Source organism: Sarcophilus harrisii, chromosome 2 (genome assembly GCF_902635505.1).
Source record: "Sarcophilus harrisii chromosome 2, mSarHar1.11, whole genome shotgun sequence".
NCBI classification, from domain to species: Eukaryota; Metazoa; Chordata; class Mammalia; order Dasyuromorphia; family Dasyuridae; genus Sarcophilus; species Sarcophilus harrisii.
Window position 1 is genome coordinate 168499310 of NC_045427.1, and position 21077 is coordinate 168520386.

At 41.2% G+C, this 21077-nt stretch overlaps 1 protein-coding gene across 3 annotated transcripts in view; it reads left to right on the top strand.

Annotated features, from left to right (window-relative positions):
- Positions 1-21077, top strand: part of GATA4 (GATA binding protein 4) — a 106925-nt gene that overhangs the window by 23377 nt on the left and 62471 nt on the right. The window contains exons 1-2 of one of the 3 annotated variants that reach the window (XM_003757926.4): positions 14711-15057; positions 18953-20181. The exons of 1 other annotated variant lie outside the window; for it this stretch is intronic. In XM_003757926.4, the coding sequence (XP_003757974.2) occupies positions 19533-20181 (649 nt within the window). In that variant the 5' untranslated portion in view covers positions 14711-15057; positions 18953-19532. Of the gene's footprint in view, positions 1-14710; positions 15058-18952; positions 20182-21077 lie in introns of those variants that run through there. One more of the 3 variants, XM_023494676.2, reaches the window with a different exon arrangement.

Consider the following 21077-nt stretch of genomic DNA (forward strand, 5'->3'; position numbering starts at 1 on the left):
CTGATTAATAATCCTAAATCTCTCTATATATTATATAAAGGCATAAAGTACAATTACCTTGCCAGTCATTTAAAGCTCTTTACGTGTTTGCTCTAATTTACCTTTCCAGACAATTCACACACTTCTCCTTTTTTTTTTTTTTTTTTTTTTTTACATTCCAACCAACCTGTCCTATTTGACATTTCTTGTCTTGTTTTCGTGCCTTTACACAGGGTATCATTCCAAATGCTTGAAATCAATTCTCTTTAATTCCTCCCTCCATGAAGCATTTATTTATTTCTTTTAAGACTCATTTCAATCACCAATTCCAAGAAAACTTTTATATGCCTAGTTGTTTGCACTCTTCTTCAAGTTATTTTTATTTACTTTGTTTATTCTTAGTAAAAGGTAAGCGTTTTCAGTGAAGGGATTAGTTTCCATTTTGCCTTTCTGTGCATCAATTCTGTGCACAATTCTGTGCATCAGGCATAGTGCCTTGCACATTTTTACTGCTGTTGTTCAGTTTTTCAGTCTTGTATGAATCTTCATGATCCTATTTGGGTTCTTCTTGATAAAGATACTGGAGTGGTTTGCCATTTCCTTCTTCAATTCATTTTACAGATGAGGAAACTGAAGCAAGCAAGGTTAAATGATTTGCTTAGCATCACAAAGCTAATGTCTGAATCAAATTTGAACTCAGATCTTTCTAACTCCAGACCTGGAACTTCTGTCTCTGTGCTACCTAGCTCCCTCCCAACTCTATTTAATAATAATCCAGTCCAACTTCCCAACATACACACCCTACTCACAGATTAGCATTAGAGGCCCTAAGAAACCAACTGACTTATTCAAGGTCAATCAGCTAATTGGTAACCTAGTACAAATTAAGAATCCATATTTCCATTGCCTAATATGAACATACTACATCAGACAGCTTCTTTGACCTTGCCTATGAGAGTTTAGGATGCAATTTCCTTTCCTATGTCACATCAGCTACCCCTGAATTTTAATGCAAGGGTCATTATTTTTTAAGTCTTTATACATCTTTAGTGGATCACATTTTCTACTTGTGGTCTGCAATCAGGTTTTTCTGGGAGCAACTTGTGTTTTTAAACACTTACCTTAAATCATATAATTCTAATTGCTCAAACTTCTGGATTTTTCTTTTCTTTTTCCTGACGGTATGTTTCTTTTCCTAGATACACATACACACACAAAACACACACACACACACACAGATAGAGACAGAGAGACAGAGAAACAGAAACAGAGACAGAGACACAGAGACAGTTTTCTCCCCCATGCAAAATACCCAAAGGAAAAGGGATTTACATCTATTAATTATACAGCAACCAACAAAGTATTAATCAGACACTCAACCAAAAACATTTATGTATCCACCATGTTCCAGGCACTGTGTTAGGCATTAGGGATACAATATAAACATCTAGCTTCTTTGAACTTGTTTAAAAAGTCTAATAGTCATTTTTACTCTACAGAAATTCTTGCTTTTTACTTCCCTTCCATAGTACTTTGCAGGTGGAGCTCTAGGAATTCTTAGAATAGCCTCAGAGCTAAGTGGAATATTATTAAGTATATGAAATGGGGACCTAAAATAGGATTGTGGCAAATGACTTGATCTAGTTGTCTTGTATGTAAATCATCCTCACATAGAACCCAGCTCTCTCTCTTCTTCCAATTCTGAAAGAGGGTGGGGGAGAAGGAGGGAGGGAATGAGAGAAGAGGGAAAGGGAGAAAAAAAGGAAGAGAAAGTGGCATACATACAGATGGACAGACAGAAACAGAGAGAGACAAAAACAGGCAGAAACACAGAGAGAGAACAGAGACAAAGATAGAGACACAGACACAGACACAGAAAGACACTGACAGACAAAGATACAGAGTGCACAAAAGCTATTTAGAATCAAGGAAAAAGAGAAAAAGAAAGGATGTTGAATTCACCTTATTCAACTAGGCAGGATTGCAATCCTGCATTCCAAAGGGTTAAATTAAAAGTGGTCAGCCTACTTCCATTAATACTTCAAATAGGATAGCAGCTTTTAGAAATAAAAGTTGTTTTTTAAGGCAGTCTAAATAACAACCCAAAACTTTGTTCACTTTTCAGTTTGCATCGATTTTGTCCAATAACAAAGAAAGATATTGAAATTCCACGGAAAAAAAAAAAAATCATAGGATTTTTACCATAGGATTGGAAGTGGCCTTAGAAATAATCCTCAGCTCCTCCCTCCTCCCTTAACTTTTCAGAGAAGGAAATTGCAGCCCAGAGAAAAGCTGGTTGGCCCAAAGTTCCAGAGATAGTTAAATACCAGCGTCTGGATTTGAACCCTAGTTGTTGTTGTTGTTTTCCTACTAGCTATGTATAGTTGCCTCCCTGAAATCAAGAAACAAAAAGAAAGATGGAATTGGTGGAGGAAATAAAGAGGATTTTGAACGGAATGGGAAAAGCACCGAGGGATAAGAATGTCTAGAAAAACCGAAAAGAAAAAAAAAAGGAAAGGAGAGGAATGGGAGTTAAAAAATGATAAATTGGAATGGGGTGGGGTGGGGGCGAGGGGGGGGGGAATAAGCGACTCAGAAAATACAGAAAGCATGAAGCAAGGAAGAAGTGAAAAGACTACTGGGGGGGGGGGGGGAGAGAGACAAGAGCAGGAAAAAAGGAAATCTAGAAAGCTATATTCTGCTTGGTAAACTGGGATCCTAGTTCCTTGGAGAGGAAAATTATTCCCCTATCCCTGGATTCCCTGGTCCGTGCTGCTCCGAGCCGCCTCTTCCCTTCGGGTCCGCTCTCGGCGTACCGGCCTGGAGGCTCGCTAGAGAGGGAGGGGAGTGGGTGGGACTCAGGGTGCTGACCCCGCAGCGCCGAGCAGTCTGCGCCGGGGCCGGCAGCGCCGCGCAGGCGGCCCCTCCGCCTTGCTTCGAGCCGCCTCGGGTTACGCTGCGGCCGTCAGCGCGCACCTCATTAATAAGATCTGACAGGCCTCCAGCCCCGGCCGGGGCCCGGGCCCATCCATCAGGCTTGTGGAGCGCTGTAAAAGGGCTGCGCCTGTGGAGCCGCGCTTTGACGAGGTTAAGCTGGACTTGGCGCTCAGCCCGGGAGGCCGCGGCTGGCCGCCAGGCTCAGTTTAGGAGCAGAGCGGAAGCGTAGGGCATCCTCTGATCTTCAAGAACCAATGAGCCATCTTCTCATTGCACCTTCTGCTTTGGAGTAGGGAAGAATATTCTCATGGTGTAGACAGTGAGACCTCTAGGGTTGGGGGGGGGGGGGGGGGGAAGGACGGTGAGCCCTAACTTGATAGGGGCAGAGGGAGGGCCATCTGGTGCCAAGGAGCACCACTTGGAAAAAAATGAAATGATGTGTACTTTGATCAGTCTATACAAAAAAAAAAAAAAAAAAGACTATACCTGGATAATAGTCAGAAGAATCTTAAGTATAAAAAAAAAATGGGTGATGTTCATCCCAGGATTATTTCTAACTGAAACCCGTGCTCCCCCAAATAAGAATAATACCACAATGAAAAAACAACAGTATCTTATTATATATTAATTCTTTAATACACTTAGGATAGAGTGTGTGTGTGTGTGTGTGTGTGTGTGTGTGTGTGTGTGTGTGTGTATAAAGCCCACAATTCCTCAGGACCATCCTTCTCTCTTCAAGAAAAGATAAAGTCCTTCCTGGACCTTAAGAGTCAGTGATACTATGATGACATGTAATGCAGAACAAAATGTGTGGTAATAGCACCCACAGGTACAATTAATAGGGTTCCTCAAGTCATACAAACACCTTTTCTCCAAGGAGTATCAAGTGGTCCTTCATACAAACCCTTTGGAGCTGATTATTCAGTTTATGTCATTTCTTCTTCCCATCTTTTAGCCTTCTCATGACTAAATTAGTACCCCAGCAGAAAGGATGGATAGAAAGAGAAAGACAATATATTGTAATCTAATAGTCTTAAACAAGACTAATAAACATTGTGACATTTTTTTGTTTGTTTGCTTAGTAGAGAAAATTAGAATTCTGCCCCTAATACAGAATTTGGATTGTCCCTAAATTTCCATGTAGTTGCCTCCAGTGCCCCTGAGACAAGTAAATATTATGTCAACAACCACTGAAAAGGTCTGGCATTAATATCTCCATTTGACAGTGAAGACAGTGGCTTCCTCACTGTACAGTGAAAACACTCACAAGCAATGGCACAATCAGCAAAGATTAAAGCTGTTCACTAAAGAGTGTTTTCTCTAGATATAGCTATAAAACAATATCACCTTCCAAATTGTGTGTGATCTGGCCACTACAAGCAGTAATAGCCCTTTGGTGATAAAACTACAACAAATATCGTCATACTTTACATTTATATTGTTTATTAAAATTATCCCTTGATGAATTCTCAAACACCAGCAAAGCCCAAACTCTGCCTGATCCTACCTATTTGAGAATGCTCTGAGTATGGTCAGCTTGTCCCTGAAGGGAGCAAACTAGCTAAGAACTTAGGGAGTTGGCCACGAGTATAGAAATCTTTCAGCCATAGCAGCCCAAAATCAGAGTAAGATCCTTGAAGGCAGGAAGTGTTTCATTTTTTGTCTTTGTATACCCAGAACCTAGTAGAGTGCCTGATACATGTGTGACCTTGAGGCTTGTAATACTTTCAAAGCAAAAGTCTGTGGTGCTTTAAAATTTACATAGGAGTGCTTGTCACATACACTATCTCATCTAATTTCATTCCCTTTGTCCCTTAGAAGAGACAACCCAGCTATTAGGAACAGAACCACTCCCTCTTAGAAATAGACCAAGGAGGTCATAGTCCATGCCAGCTGAGGACCAGGAGATGGAATTAAATTGATCCCAATTAAATTGGCTTTCTGTAAACCACCTTTCCCATCTTTTCCCCTAATTAAGCAAGCCTGACAATTTTGCTTTTACTAGAGAGCCTTCCCCAAGGCTTTTGTATATCATGATTATTGTTCATTTTTGAAGTATTTCTGGAGTAATTTGGGGCCTTAGGAATTCTTTATTTTGGGTGGTGGGTTAAGTGACGTACCCAAAGTCTCATAGCTATGTAAGTATCTGAGGTTCATTCACTTTGAAATATTAAAATATTTACATAGACACACAAACACACATATACAAACAGATCAACAAAGACTGTAAATTACAAGTCTGCAAATTTCTGATGGTGTGGCAGACATAAATATGAGAAAGCAATTCCTAGCTTCTGGCTTCTAAGTCTTCAAGATTTTCCTAGTCCCTAAATGAAGTCACAGATGATCTTTGTCCTGCTTCCATGTAGGACACCAAGTATTTATGTAGGTTTTGTGATTTATAGTCATACCTTGTCTAAAACCATTGGTTCTGACGAAACCCAGTGTCCTTAGATGAAACAATGTTATAAGAACAGTTAGTACCGGAGGAACTATGTTACAAATGAGCAATAGGTTCAAAGATGTTACCAGCAAGATTTTACATTTTACTGTAAGGCTTGGCTACATATTATTAATAATGAAATAAGCTTTTTAAATAATGAAGGGTCTTCTTTATGACAAAGCATTTGAGACAGATTGTATAAATATTATTACACTATGATATAAAAGTTACAGTCATCAATTAAAATCTACAAAGGTAATAAGAACCAGAATGTATGCAACTTCAAGGTGGGGACTGCTTCGCTTTCTTGTCTATTATATCTTCTAGAATAGGACCTTGTACATACAAGTGCTTAATATATTTTGTATTCAATGCATTAAATTCCAATATAAATTGCACGACATTCTAAAATTTCCTGAGATGGAAGTCAAATATTATAAGTACAAGAAATGGTAGGTTGGAAGGGTGAGAAATGAACAGTCCTCTGCCACAATCTCAGATGTGTCTCTTTTATAAGTTGGAGCATGGCTTCCTAACCTTGTTCATTTTGTGACCTGACTCTCCATTTTTAGATTTATTTGTTGTTGGAAGTGATGATGGGGAGGAGGCTCAGCTGGAAGAGACAGGTGAGCAGTTTCATAATCATGTTAATTAAAAAAAAAAAAAAAAAAAAAAAAAAAAAACTTGAGACAAGGAAGAAAAAGGAGGAAATGCATCTGAAACTTGAGAATTTACCAGCTTTTTTCAGTGACTGTCTTTAGCCGTTCTATCTTTAGCACTTAGCACAGTGCCTGGCACATAGTAGGTGCTTAACAAATGTTGGTGACTGATTGAAAAACATACCAGCTAAATCTTTGGGGAACTTTGATGAGTAATAATATAAGGCAACAAGCTATAGCAGAAAGAACACATAAGCTCTTGAATGAGAAGCAGATTTCCTATCTCGATTCCTCACCTTAGGAAGCTCTGTGAACTTGGGTAAGGCTTTGAATTTCTTGTGTCCTCGATTTCTTTCTCTGAAAGTTGAAATCAGTAATAGCTGTATTACATACTTCACAAGGATTACTGTGAGAAAAGACATTTATAAACCTTAAAAACCCTACAACAATACTATATGAGTGATTGGGAAGAGGAGATGGGGTGAGAGAGGGTTATATTTAGTGTCTTAACTGATAAACTCCATCTCTATCTTAGACACATTTTCACAAAGTCAAGGCTATTCATCTTGGAGGATCTTTATTCAGAATTACAACTTTACTTTCTGGAGGAGACCCATGTAGTTCCTATGGAGTATTCTGGTGTGTGATTAGCTAGGCTACTATAAGTGAATCAACATCAATTCTCTATGCTCCAAGTACCAATTATTCAGTTAGAGGATTTTCCAGGCCCTTTGTTGCTCCTATTTTACCCTGCCTTTTGGCTAGTTCACAGCTCATTTACACCTCTGCCAGAGAGGGCTCCAGGGGAAATAAAAGAGATAAAGTTTGGGCTAGACCACTTTTCAGTTCTTAGTAGCCTCAGTTTAAAATATATATATGTGGTCAAGTTAGGAAAAAAAGTTGAAAAAAATGAAGTCTAATAAGTTTTCTAGTGATTTCCTTATTAGTTACAAAAATCAAGTACTTGTCTCTTGAGTGAGATTTTAGAAAGAATGGAATATAACCTCTTTGTGTCTTTTTATTTGTTTTGCTTTGGAATAAAGGGGAGGAGAGTTTTTTACAAATATCTTTTTTTTTGAAAATGAGTACTAATAATAACAAAGGAATGCTATCACAACCTAAAATTTACAATCTTTTTCATGGGAATGATGATTTTGTTCTTGTTTGTTTTTGTTTTTAAGCAATGAGAGAAAAGGGGAGAAGGAAAAAAAGGAAAAAGGAAAGGAGAAAAATAAATGACATTGGCTAAATTTAAATAACAATTTTGCAGAGAACTTTTTTATCTCATTTAATCTTCACCACAACCATGTAAAGTATATATTATGGTCTTCATTTTATAGATGAGAAAGGTTAAGTCATTTGTCTAGTGTCACACTACTTACATTTTAGGAATGATTTGAACCCAGATCTTTATGACAATACAAATTCTACACATTTGAAAAGGGGAACAAGGAAGAAAAAAAAACTAAATCCCTTCGGCTGTTTTCCATGCTCCTAACTTTTCCACAATTCCTGAATGACAAAACTGTTTTACAATGACCTTAACACCCTTTTTGCATCTTCTGCTTCTCTACCATCTTGATCCCCCAGTTCTCAAGTAGAATGGTAAAAGTGTAGTTCTGACCTGAGCTGTTGCCTTTAGTTAGGATTAAGGCCAAGACAAAGATAAAGAGCTAATGAGACAATTGGAAGCTGAGGGAGGACTCAAATTTTGGGAACAACTTTCTTAAAAGTAATGAGGAGGGGGAATCTAACTGAGTTCACAATCACAACCTGGGTTACCAAAAATATCTATGAAACATCTCCCATGTATGTTCCATCGAATTTCTAAGTGAAAATTTCATTCAAATAAATTTACTTTACTCATGACTCTCCTTCCCTCCCCGCCTCCAATTTCCTTCTATCCTCCAGGCTTTCTTTGAAGCTTATACCTGAAGTCGATCTTAGTTTTTTCCAGAGTTTCAAAAACTCCTTAGATACTTAAATTGTGTAATCATGGGCAAGTTACTTTATCACTCTGTTTCCTCATTTATAAAATGGAACCAAGAGTAAAACTGGCCTCATGTTGTGAGGATATAATGAATTAGTACATGTAAAATGCTTTGAAAACTGTGTCATGTTTGTTATTATTGCTGTTGCCGCTGCTGCTACTACTGGTACTGTTGCCAATATTGGCAGCATTTGTGTCGTAGAGAAATTTTGTTCAGCTAGATAGTAAAGTGGAGAGAGTCCTGGACCTAAAGTCAGGAAGTCCTACATTTAGATCCCATCTCTTCCTCTAGCTGTTACTCTGGACAAGTCACCTAATATCTGTCTTTCAAGTTTCCTCATCTGTAAAGAAAAGGGGGCGGAGGGGGGAGGCCGCGGGAGAGAGGTTAATAATAACACTTAGCTCCCAGGGTTGAGTGAGGATGAGATAACATTTTGTAAAATGTTAAAAGTGTTATATAAATATTAGGTATTACGATGATGGTGATGATGGTTCCCATCCCATCACCGACTTTGTTTCTAGGTCGGATTTCCCAGGGATGTTTTATAGTTACTAAAGGTATATAAAATCATAGCGTTACTTCCTTCCTTAGTCTGTTTCTTCTATTCTGTCTGATTTGACAGTTTGCTTTCCATCCTGGAATTCTAACTAAATCCTGGATGGCTATAGCTTCTCCATCTTTCTCTTCAGCTCTCTCCACCCATGTGCTTATTTTTTCATTCTGCTCCACCCGTTGAGTTACCTCCATCCCTCACCCCCATGGCCGAGAACAGGTTCCATTAAACAAATTTTGGTAGAAAGTTTTGCTTTAAGAATATACATTTATCACGGTAAATTATTTCTGCCGTTGGACAGTAAGATCAGATGATCCCTAATTTCCTAGAAATTTTAGACTGCCAAAATCCATTACACCTGAAGTATCGCACTAGAACCAGTATAAGGAAGAAAAGAAGTTCCGGTGTGTGGGATATGGAGGCATTTTTTAGTGAAAACTGGTCATTCAGTATTAACCCTTTCTCTCGGTCCCTTAGATTAGTTATGTGCAGCTTCCCAACACTTCCATTTGCAGGATTTCACTTCCAAGCGTACGTATGGTCCCAACACTTCCATTTGCAGGATTTCACTTCCAAGCGTATGTATGGTCCCAATTTCCTTGCCTCCCAGATTTGTGTATTCCTGGGTCTTGGAGACAGACCTAAACTTAAGTTCCTCAAACCTGCCCTATAGCTCTTCATCTACTCCCTCTGTTCTCGCCTTAGCACTAGACTTTCTAAAGAAATTTTTCTTTGGGGAAGAGTCGGAGTGAGGAGAGGTTCCTTTCTTTCTTTTCCCTCCAGCAGTGAGATTATTTTTTCAAGGATTTTTGTGCCTTGAATTGCTTGAGAAAGATGCTCTACAAAATGTCACCATAAAGTAGCGTGACTATAAAATTAAAACAATTTACATCTTATGAATCGGAGAGGTTAATACAATACTTTATTACAAGAATGCCTTATAGCACAAGTACATAAAAGATTAAAAAAAAAAAAAAAAGATAGTTCTAACTAGATTTCAGGTAGGGTTTGGGAAATGGGGAGGTGAATAATACATTTTCAAAAAATGTGTATGACATTTTACATCAGATCAGCAACTTTTCAATAATTTAAGTGACTTTTCAAGGATCAGTTAGCCTATGTCAAATACAGGACTTAAAACCAAGTTATCCTGCTTTTGAAGTAATTTTCTTCTATCCATTTGGTTTTTCATTTAAATTATTGAGCAAAAGGTTATATAGGTATTGTTCTTGTGTTTTAAAAATTATTTGGGGTATCAAGTAAAAGAACAAGAAAATCCAGGGTTCCAGCCTCAGAGCTGTTACGCTCTAGCTGCCAGTCCTTAGGCAAATCAAGAACCCTTCTAAATATATTTTCCTATATTCGCCTTGCTTCTTTCAAAAGATCACTTGAAGACCAAAGGAGATAATTCATAAGAGAATCGTATGTACACAGGAATTATTGTGAATTTTCTGTGAATTCGTGAATTCAGTATCTGTACCACTTAGATAAAAACAAGACCACCAAACTTCCTCCTGGACAAGAGTCCCAGGCTCTAGTTAAACTAAAGTCTGACCTTAACCAGGTTTCTATTTATTTCTGCTTTTAATCTGTTCTGGGTGTAGTGGCTCTGTCAGGGAGCAGGTGTTGACCCAGAAGGGATCCAAATCCCTAGGCTCAGGCAGGTAGAAAAGAACCGAAGCTCCTTTCTCATTTACTATCTTCCTTCGTGACAATAGAAGCGGGATTTTCTCATTTTCGTTTCATTTTGATTGAAATCATCCGGGTTAGTGGAAGTCGGCCAGTGAGATAGGTTGGGACGAGGAGAGAGCTGACTCAGCAATGACAAGAACCCTGCAAGTTATCCTCGGATTTTTACGGAGCCCAAAATCCAGCAAGGAGGGGAAAAAGAATCTTTCATTTCTGTTCTTTCGTTTTGGACCCATTAGCGGATGTATGCCGTTCAAAAAGGGTCATTTATGAGTGTACGATGTGATCCAGTGGCAGAGATTAATTTCGGAACATGATAAAAAGGCAGACAGACCTCTCTAGGAAGTTAAAAAATTTCAAGCAGACAAAAAAGATCCTTGGAGAACTACTCCTGGGTTTAGCGAGTTCTATTTTCTAAGATTTCTCTATATCAAGGTGAATTTAGCCACACTGTTCTTCATAGCCTTATTCCGAAAGGAGAAATTCCCTCAAAATACTTCTCACTCCTAGAAATCCCAGGCCTCTAAGTCCTGCCGAGTTCTCTGAACCAGTTTCTTGAGACCCGACTCTTTCCCTCTTTTTATGATCACACCCTCGTCTTTCTCTGCCTTTAAGCTTCTAAATGGAGAAGGGAATCCTGGGCTTATGGCCAAAAATCTCATTGGTAAAATACAGGCAAATTTCAGCAAATGGTTTTTAAATTTTAATTACAGGGAATTTTGTGTCCCCGGGGTTACCTGTGCATTCTCCCGCCAGTACATTTCCCCAATTTTCCCAGGCTTCTTGTAGATTATTGAAAATAAATAGGTCTGACTGAGCTGCTGTGAGTTACAGACCTGCTCTAGCACATAGTAGGTAGTTTTTACAATTTGATGATTTAAATTAAAGATGTGATATGCAATTTCAGCTTGTCTTGGAGTTTTCCCTAAAGCAAAGTCAAAAATAAATTTGTCGAGAGCTCCTATGATTTGATAATTGGCTATTTTAGGTTCTTAATTAAAGTCTCCTTTTAGATAGAGTGTCTATTATTTTGCCTGATTCATCTATTCTAGGGAAGAGTAGTCACTTTATGACCCACACAGAGCGCTTCCCAAGTTTTTCTAATTGCTAAGTTATTTTTCTGGGGACCAGGAAAAGACCAAACTTTTCCCCACCTACAGTCTCGAGTTAGTAGATAAAGAGAATACGAAGTTCTTGAAATGTTCCCCGCTCCTGGCAACCATCTCGAAATATTGCCTACCAAGGAGGGAGAGGACCGGCCGGGAGAGGGGGGTGGGGGAAAGTGAGGTAGAATGGATAGATGGGGGGACTAGGCAAAACAAACCCTAAGTAGAATCGAAATTAGTCAGCTCTACCCCTTCAGTAAATTTGAGGCCATGATGCTGCTCCCGGTATTCAGATATGGGTCTCCAGCGTCACCTATATCTGAGAGGTGTTCACCCTAAGAGGGAGAATGCAAGGGTAATCCTGAAGGCATAAAAAAAAAAAAAAAAAAAAAAAAAAAAAAAATTAAAAACCATTTGCTTTTTAGACCCAAATAATTTTACTACATATTTCATCCAGAAAGCCCTACAAGGTATCTCCCAGATTCTCTATCCTGTCTCACCCAAAGCAAGTCACAGTCTTTCTAGAACCAGGCAGGGATTCCCAGAACTCTCAGCCCCCTGGCACACAGCTTTTATCCTCATCCCCTCACATATTCCCTACGGTGCAGGGCACGAGAGATGATTTATTACTACTGTTACCAGTTAATTTAGGAAGGATCCTCTTTCACTTCGATCTTAAGAGTTTGGTGACTCCTGGAAAGTTCATGATATTTTTGTTCCATAAATTGATAGAACACTAGATATGAAGAGGACTGCTGAAACCATCTTGTCAAACATCCATAGTGCAGGAGTTTCTGCATGTACACTAGGACAGCAGTTATCAGAAATTGTGCTGGAAAGCATCTCCTGCGTTACAGATCATTGTTCACAACTCCTACCCCCATAAAATGTTCACTTTCCTCTCTCCATCAATATTTCTTTTAATCCCTAGAATTTCTTTGGAGGGGGTGCAGAATTGAAGACCATGGAATAACGGTGCAGCATTTTGAAATTCTTTCCACTAAGAACAGGGAGAGAATAACGCCTATTCCTTCAAAAATTCAAAAGTAAATCTTGATCCTTTGAGTACTATCTTCCTCTCTGCCTCCTGATCCCTCCCTCCAATCTAAAGCACTGAATGTGTCAGTTCCAGTGGGCGATTTAGAGTTTTTTCTGGGCCTATCTTGCCAGATCCCAGGATTCTTTCCATCCCTTGCTTTGGTTTGGCCTCATGAGGCTTGGCAGCGAGGCGGACACCCACGCATCCACGCACCCACCTATTTCCACTCTCTAGGACCTTAACGGTAATGTACTGGCTTGGGTAGTCTGACTCTACTCAATTCCAGCTGGTTTCATTACTTAAAGGAACCCTGTGTTCCAATGTACAAGAACAGATTCCCAGAGTTGGACCTCCACTTAACCTGTCCAATTCTGGACCAGATTGTCATCTCTAAGCCTTGAAAACTGCCAAGAGTTGTGCCAGTAAAGTAGTTTTTAAACTTGATCTGAGAATTTAAACATGTGCCACAGTACTCAAATTGACATGGCTTACAGGAATGTGAAAGGGAGGTGTGAGAGCAGATTTCGAGAGAGAATATTTAAAACACTGGGAGTTTCTCTTTGATATATAAGCTCCAAGAAAGGAGTGGGGGGGGGGGGATGGGAGTGAATGTTTTTTGTGACGAGAAGAGCTAGAAGTAAATATCCATTCCCAAATACACTAGCCCTAAACACACGCACACACACACACACACACACACACACACACACTACAGAAGCAGGAGCGCTCAGGCAGTCGCTTGTCCTTAACTGGTCGTTTTTTCCGCCCTGTGATAGGTAGTTTGGAGCTGAGCTATATAGAATTTTATTGTTTCCACCCTCTCCTCAGTCTTTCTCTTTCTTCCTCTCTGGCCATCCAAGAATTTAAATGAATAAGCCTGCTTTGGATTTGGGAAGTTGCTTGTCTCTCACCTCAGTCTACAAGGCGATCCATAATCCTGATAAAAACTCCCAAGTAATTTAGGCGGGACTCTTTCCAGTAAAAAAAGTTTCTCAGTGGCGCGACTTACTGTCCCCGTCTCTCTTGGACAAAACAGGTCTCAATCTGGCTTCCACATTTCCTGCCTTCTATCTACCTCCACTTCAAGATACAGCATACAGTCCAACCCAGAATCTGTTCCCCTTTAATCTGGGATGCTGTGCTAAGGGGGGGGGGGGGGGGGGGGGGGGGGGGGGGGGGAAAGAAGGGGAGGAGAGAAAAAAAGTTAGGGATGCCGTCTTAATTAGGAGAAACGTTATTGGGAAGAAATACCTCGCTGAACCCAAAGCGTGAGAGCCTGTTCTACACTGTTATCTGGGGCTGAAGGCTGCGGTCTAATCGATGGGTTATTTTTACGCGGTAATCCGGCCTTGTGATTGCTCTATTAACCTTTAGACCTGTCTGAGGGGACTATTCAACTCTCCGCCCCTAAGCACAGAGGCCCTCCATATCACTGACACTTAGGACCGCCTGGACAAAACTTACCTGGGCTCTGGGAAGTAGGAAGCAAGGGAGGGGGTGGAGAGTAATTTTTCATCCCATTATTCCCCCACACACACACACACTCCTTCGCAGGGAAGCTGCCTTCATTTGAATAGCAAGACCTTGACTAGTGATAATGGGGAACACCCTGGAATCCGAGGAAGAAAACGTGGAGAGAGGAAGAAGAGGAATGGAAGGAGCTCAGATTTTGCAAATGCTATTTGAAAAATGTGCATTAATATAAATGTATATATGCACACACGTATATTTATCTTTATGAACGTGTGTGCATGTGTGTGCGTATTTGCATATATTTAAGGTGTTTCAGTTGCGAAAGAGGGAGAGTGTGGGTCCTCAGCGAACCTATTAGCCCCAGAATTGTCTTCTCTCTTTCCTCTCAATCTAGTCTTCTTTGCGTCTCTCCAGCCTGCTAGAAAAGAAAAAAAAAAATTACTTTAAGAGCTCTCCGACGTTACACACATTCTTTCCTTCCTCCATCCTTATTTTCATTCACTAGTAATTGGAAACCCGAGAATATAGCTGCCCTCAGAGACCATTTAGTTGGTAGTGATCCGCACACGCGCAACCCCAAAACGGTTGTTCCTGGAGAGTCACCTCCCTCTCCCACTCCCTCCACCTCTGTCTCATCCCAGCAGTGTGGAGGCTGCCTACGGGAAGCAAAGAGATAGGAACTACATCTGAGGAGAATGACGGTGAGATAGTTACCATAATCAACACTAATAATGACCATCTTGGCGTTGAGCGTAAACCCCGCTGGTCATAGCACATATTTGAGTTTCCCTCGGAGATTCCCCTCCGCCCCCCCCTCTGGACTTTGCCTGCTGTGTGTATTTTTTAAACAGCATCACCGTCCGGCGCCAGCTGACTGTGCAACCGATACTAGGTACCTCCCGCCCCCGCCGGCCACGTGACTAAGCCAAACCAGTCACAATCGGAGAAGCGAGGTGGGGGGTGGTGGTGGGGAAGTGAGGAAAGGCGGAGAAGGGAAGGCTTTGGAAGTTCTGGAATAGGTACTCTGAGGTAGCCTGCCGGCTGACAGCTAGAACCTTCCATCCCCCGGACTTCCAGGCCTTCCACTGTCTTGAGCTCCTACCGCGGACCGCGGGCAGACCCAGGCCCTCAGAGCTCCAAAAGCGGCCAGGGTGCGTCAACCAAGGAGAAAGATTTCACCCTTCTCAGGTCGGTAGAATTTTTCTTATCTTCTTCCGCGTCCCTCCTCCACACTCCCCCCTCCCACCTCTCAGTTTAGACAAACCTTTTCCTTCAAAAAGCTATAGCTTAACTGAATCGACTTTTCTCGATGGGTAGAATAAGATTCTAAAAGTAGAAATGCACCCTTCCCTAAGCCACTTACTCTTCATCTCCAGTTAGTGTCTCTCTCACGCCGTAAATTTCCCCCTCCTAAAGTGCCCTCTAAACTAGTCCGGGTTTTTCAAAGTGTACTTTGGAACGATTTTGGAGGATACTTAAGGGCCCTTTGTAAGGTATTTCTGGGCATAAAACGTTCCCTAACGCTAAGAATCCCATTTCCATATTTGCACTATTCAACAACTCTTGACCTCCGTTCGAAACATGACTCGTGGATAGAACACACATATGAATTTTGTTGTTAAATGCACATGTAGACGTATGCAGACGTGTGCACCCTTTATATAAGCTACTTACCTACCGAAACGCACCTTTGATGTATCCAACTTATGCACAGCCATAATAAGCTCAAATCCTCCATAACGAAATATCACACACAAATGGGTGTCTTTGCCATTCGTGTGCTGATTAGTTTTAACTGATATTGGTGGCTGCGAGGACATCTCGATAGCTTCAAATTTGACAGGATGCCGGTGAATGTTAGCTGCAAAGCTACACGTCCCCTTCAACTCCCTAGGTCTTCTTCCATAGCACCCTACTTGACAGCTAAGATAATGAGACACATGGAAAAAGCAAAACAAACAAAACTAAACCCCTCACACTCCTCTACCCCCCACCAATCTCCATAAAATTTCTCTTGGATGGAACTGAAGAAGAACTAGAGGTGGAGGATAAAAGGAATTTTCAGGCACATTAGCCTCCACTCATCTCCAGTTTCTGCTCTTGTGATTATCTGCTCTTATCCCTAACGTTATCTCCCTTGGCTTTGGGCGGGAGATTCACTCTGTTGGGGAGCTGGGGTGAAGCACTTCAGACTTTTAAAAGGCTGTGGTGGGGTTACTTAGTCTGGGTTCTAGGAAAGAGAGCAAGGGAGGAGAAACAAACTTCTCCGCACAGCATTTTATGTATTCCTACAGAAAGGATTAATTGGGGTAGTATGTATGGGGGAAACGACGTCGAGACAAGAGAAGGCACTTATAACAGCTGGGATTACAGGGACACCACTGCCTTCGAATATCAGGGCTGTTTGCTTTCGTGTGTATTTGTGTAGATGGAAGCAGCTGTTTGTGCAAACCTGAGTATGTGTGCATATGCCTGTGTGCTCTTATGTTGAGTAAAGTCATTTCTAGGAGAGGAAAAGGAAGACAAGGAGAGTGGTAATGAGAAAGATCATGGGAACTTGTTTTCCAGTAAGTAGTAGAGATACTGTGAAATAAAAAGATTATTCTTATTGCTTTGGGCAAAATTTTAACCTCATCTTAAAACTAAGAGGGAATTCAAGAGTTCTAAACTTGAGAACCCTAAACCAAAAAAATATACAGGATAACAATTTTAAGGTAATTGGTTTCCTTTGTCATCCTATGTATTTTATTTTATGCATTTAAAAATGTCATTCTGAGAAAAGTCCATAAGCTTCACCAGATTGCCAAAGGGTTCCACGATAAAAAAAGGATTTAAAGCTTCTGGACAGAATTATCTTTAAAGTGCTCTTCTACTCTAAATTTGTTATACTGGAGACTGGAGAAGGGGGTAAAGATGATAGAACGAATCATTTAATTCCTAGAGGAAGAAAGTGGTTTTGGTTTTTTTTTTTTTTTTTTAACTTCTGAATTTGGAAGAAATGATTGCTTCAGACAATCAGAAAACGGGGGAGAAAAAAAACTGGAACTGGGGCCACTCTTCCTGCTTCCTGGACTAGACACGGTTCAGGCACTCTTTTTCCCCCTGAATTTTGCTTTTATTTTTTTTCTTCCATTTAGAGAGAAATATTTGTTTTGTTTGTCCTTAAAACAAATATTCCTCTCTAGATGAAATGAAGTAAAATGAAAACCAATTCCCACTTTCCCAACAGTGTTTAAAAGCTTTTAGGTGTGGTTTCCCTTCCTGTTCCTATAGTTCCAATAGTCCTCTATGAAGTTGTATGAGAATAGTTAAATAGAAAAGGTAAATACAAAGACCCCAGTCGTTTTATCGAATTATGGAACTTCCATAAGTGACATTCATATCTGCGTGTATAGGGAAATTGTGAGAAAAAGATCTTTGCTTTTTTGTTAATTATCCAAAACTTAAATTTTAAAACTAATTTCTTTTAGCACTGTTTATCATTAGTTGAATGTTTCTACAGTCGTTCAATAATTGAAGTCCTTAATTTAAAATGGTCAAGAATGTCCCAGTCTGAGAGACCAAAAGAGGGGTAACCACTTACACAGACCTGATCACGTATCCAACATAGCAGCAAAGTGCTTTAAAATCCATCTGCCCTCAAATTTATTCCCAGAGATTACTGATTTCTCTCCTTCATTTTCGGGGGGAGGGGAGAGGGGGGGCAGGAGAGCGAGACACCGGCAGAATTTAGTATCTATCTTCTCAACAAAACTGCTTTGAAGGAAAGCAATAAATAATCCAAACCAAGTGCCTATAAGTTCCCAGTGCTATTCCATTTTTCTTAAACCTCAAATTATCTTTGCAAGCAAGTTTTAGAAAGCTTTAGGACTTTCATGTCACAAATTCTATAGCCATATCTTAGAGTAAACTCATGATTATTTAAATAGCGCTTTATACGTATGTGCTTCCTAGGATATAATGATATTATTACTAGTTCATATTTTTTAGAAAATCCATCATTGTACATAGAACGATAAATTCTTTTAGTTTCTATCCCTAGTATAGTACTTATTCGCTTATTAAAAATAAACGAGGCTCTATGTAGAGTGTTTTATTATTGGTTTGTGGAATTAAATAGTATCTATGTAATCTTGGGCAAGTCAAATTACCACTCTGGGCTCCAGTTTCATTATCTCTAAGGTCTGTTACAGCTGTACAATTCTACATAAATTGATATAAAGCAACAAACAAATTGGTGCTGTAAGATTAAATATTCCTGTATGTGGTCTTTTGTAACCAGAAAAATTAATTGTACCTTTGGAAATTAATAATTCGAACCCCGGATCCTTCAGACCCTTCTAGTTCAAGTTCGAACCACAAAGTTAGCTAGTGTTAACACCACAAATCTCAGGAATCCAGTTCTATAAATGCCTTTCTCCTCCTGTGTCCCATCATGGAGCCTTTCTTTAGTACCGGGGAGGAGAAGCTTTTGCATAGAAGCAGGCTGACAGAGAGGCCTGAGAGATGGAAAAGAGAGATGACATTTACTCCAAGAGTCTGGGTGTCCCCAGAATGTAGTCTGTCCCCTTCTAACGAAACTCTTAGAAGCTTAAACAACAGGAAGCTTACCATTACAGTTGTAGAGTGGGGTACGAATATGGCAGAAAAGTAATTGCTTTTAATTAGAAAGATCAAATAATGGAGTCAAAACTAATTACTATCAACGGGTTTAAAATTATGAAGTCAAATCATAGCGCTATAAATCAGTGCAAAAATGAAGTCCTTAGGTCGGACCGTTGCCTTTAGTAAGTTAGTAACAGCACGCCTACCCCAGGGCCTGACCCCAGTACAACCCTTTAGATGCTCACATCCTAGATAGTGAAGCCGGGAGGACTGGAGCTGGGCACACACAATAACAAGACAAAAGCCACCTTTCCCGCCATTCTAGAATTTTGGGGGCCTGGTTTTAAGACTGGGAAATTGGGATGTTCGTTTTTTATTATTTCCATCTTTCTGTATTGCTTTGGGAGATCGGCGGAGGGGAAGGATAGGGAGCAAAGATGATGATTTTCCCCCTGCTTGTTTCTCCCTCTGATATTAGGACAATCCTGTTGGCGGCAGCGGTGAGAATACTAGGACATAGCCCAGGCATCTGCGTTGGACAAGAGTTGGGCAGAGAGGTGCTTCCGAACCCGCCAAAGGCGGGAGAGTTGCAACCCTTTGAGGTTAGAGGAACGGGCTCCAAAGACCCCTACTCAGCACAACTGAAAAGGACTATCTACACTCCTCCCCACTTGTATTTTTTCGTCCCTTGGGTCCCTCCTTGGGGAGCAGAAACCCTCTTCTGGCTTCAAACCAGGAAAATCTCGAAGGCTCTTTCCTCGACCTATACGCTATACCTACCTCAGGCCCTCCTAGATCCACTGTTGATATATCTTCAATTTGTTATTGAAAACCAATTGTAAAAAGGCACCCCAGTCCTAAACTGGATTTAAATTGTTTTTGAATCATACTTTTTTTAAAACTTTGATAACCTTAGTTTTTTGGTTTTGCTTTTTAACCATCATTCCCCCCCACTCGTTTTTGTGGGTTCTTTTTTTGGGGGGTGGGGGGGAATATTGATCTTTGACTCTCAGAAGAAAAAGAGGACTTGAATAGAGGAGTTTATAGACGTCACAGAAATGTACCAGAGCCTGGCCATGGCTAATCACGGCCCCCCTCCCGGGGCTTACGAGACCGGAGGGCCTGGAGCCTTCATGCATGGAGCTGGAGCCACATCTTCCCCAGTCTACGTGCCCACTCCCCGAGTGCCGTCGTCCATGCTGGGTTTGTCTTACCTGCAGGGCGGTGGATCCGGGGCAGCTGGGTCCGGACCAGGAGGGAGCAGTTCTAGTAGCAGCGCTGGGGCAGCCCCGTCTGGGAGCGGACCCGCTGCGCAGCAGGGCAGCCCGGCTTGGAGCCAGCCTGGGCCCGAGGGCTCCACTTACACGCCCCCTTCCGTGTCGCCCCGTTTCTCCTTTCCGGGAGCCACTGGCTCTCTGGCGGCTGCAGCAGCAGCAGCAGCAGCGCGGGAGGCAGCCGCTTACGGCACGAGCGGAGCTGGAGGCACAGCTGGCCTTGGAGGCCGCGAGCAATACGGGCGGCCCAGCTTTGGGGGCTCTTATTCCAGTCCTTACCCCGCCGCAGCCGCCGCAGCCTACATGACAGCGGCAGATATGGGAGCATCTTGGGCCGCCGCCGCAGCAGCAGCTTCCGCCGGACCCTTTGACGGGCCAGTGCTGCACAGCTTGCCAGGCCGGGCCAATCCAGCTACAAGACACCCCAATCTAGGTGAGTACGAAGTGATGGCGCCGCCAGCATTTTGACCCGCAAAATTTCCACTGTACCCATTCTACAAATAAGAGGTATTAAGAAGTCAAGGCTCATATTTCTCCCAGTTAGTGGGGGAACTAGAATGGATCTAAAAATCCGGTCTCCCATTTCTAATTGTATTTAGAAGGAAATTAAGGCCCTCTCTAACCTGATTCAACTCTGGAATCAAAGATCTCAGGGAATCCAGTCCCATGTTCTACAAGGGTCGTGGGAAGAAGAGGAATGCCCACCAACTAGGTTTCCCAAAAGCTAATATTGACGGGGGTCTAAGGGACACTTGGTATCTAAGGACTAAAAAGGAGAGCTGGAGGAGGAAGCTTCTTTTGGTGGGATGGAAGGGATGGTTTCTGAAACCCATAGAATTGAACTGTTTTGATTTTTTTCGGAAGGGAAAGTTTGGGTCTTACCTTTGGGGAGGAATGGCTGATACATGAATGTCATACATGAAAAGGAATATTTGACCATGTCATCTCTATATTCCTTTACCTCGAAATCCTAGGGAGCACATTTAAGGAAGGGGGTGAATGGGAAGTTTTTTGCGGGATTATTAAGAAAGTGCATCTAAGGCATGGTAAGACATTTAAATTAAATTTTAAAAAAAGAAGAGTTTGGGACTTGAAGTAGGGAGATTGTTGGTTTAATCTAGGCCGACCTTTTATCTCAACCCATCCCAGTCCTACCTCCTACCCCCAGCCCAGTGACAACGGACAAGTTGCTTAATTTCATTAAGTATCAGTTTTCTTCTGTAAAATGGGCTATAACATGCCATAATAAAATTTTATTAAGCGTCTACTAAGATCCAACCCTGTGCCAATAGTATGTCTATTGCTCAGAAGTATATGAATTGGACTGAG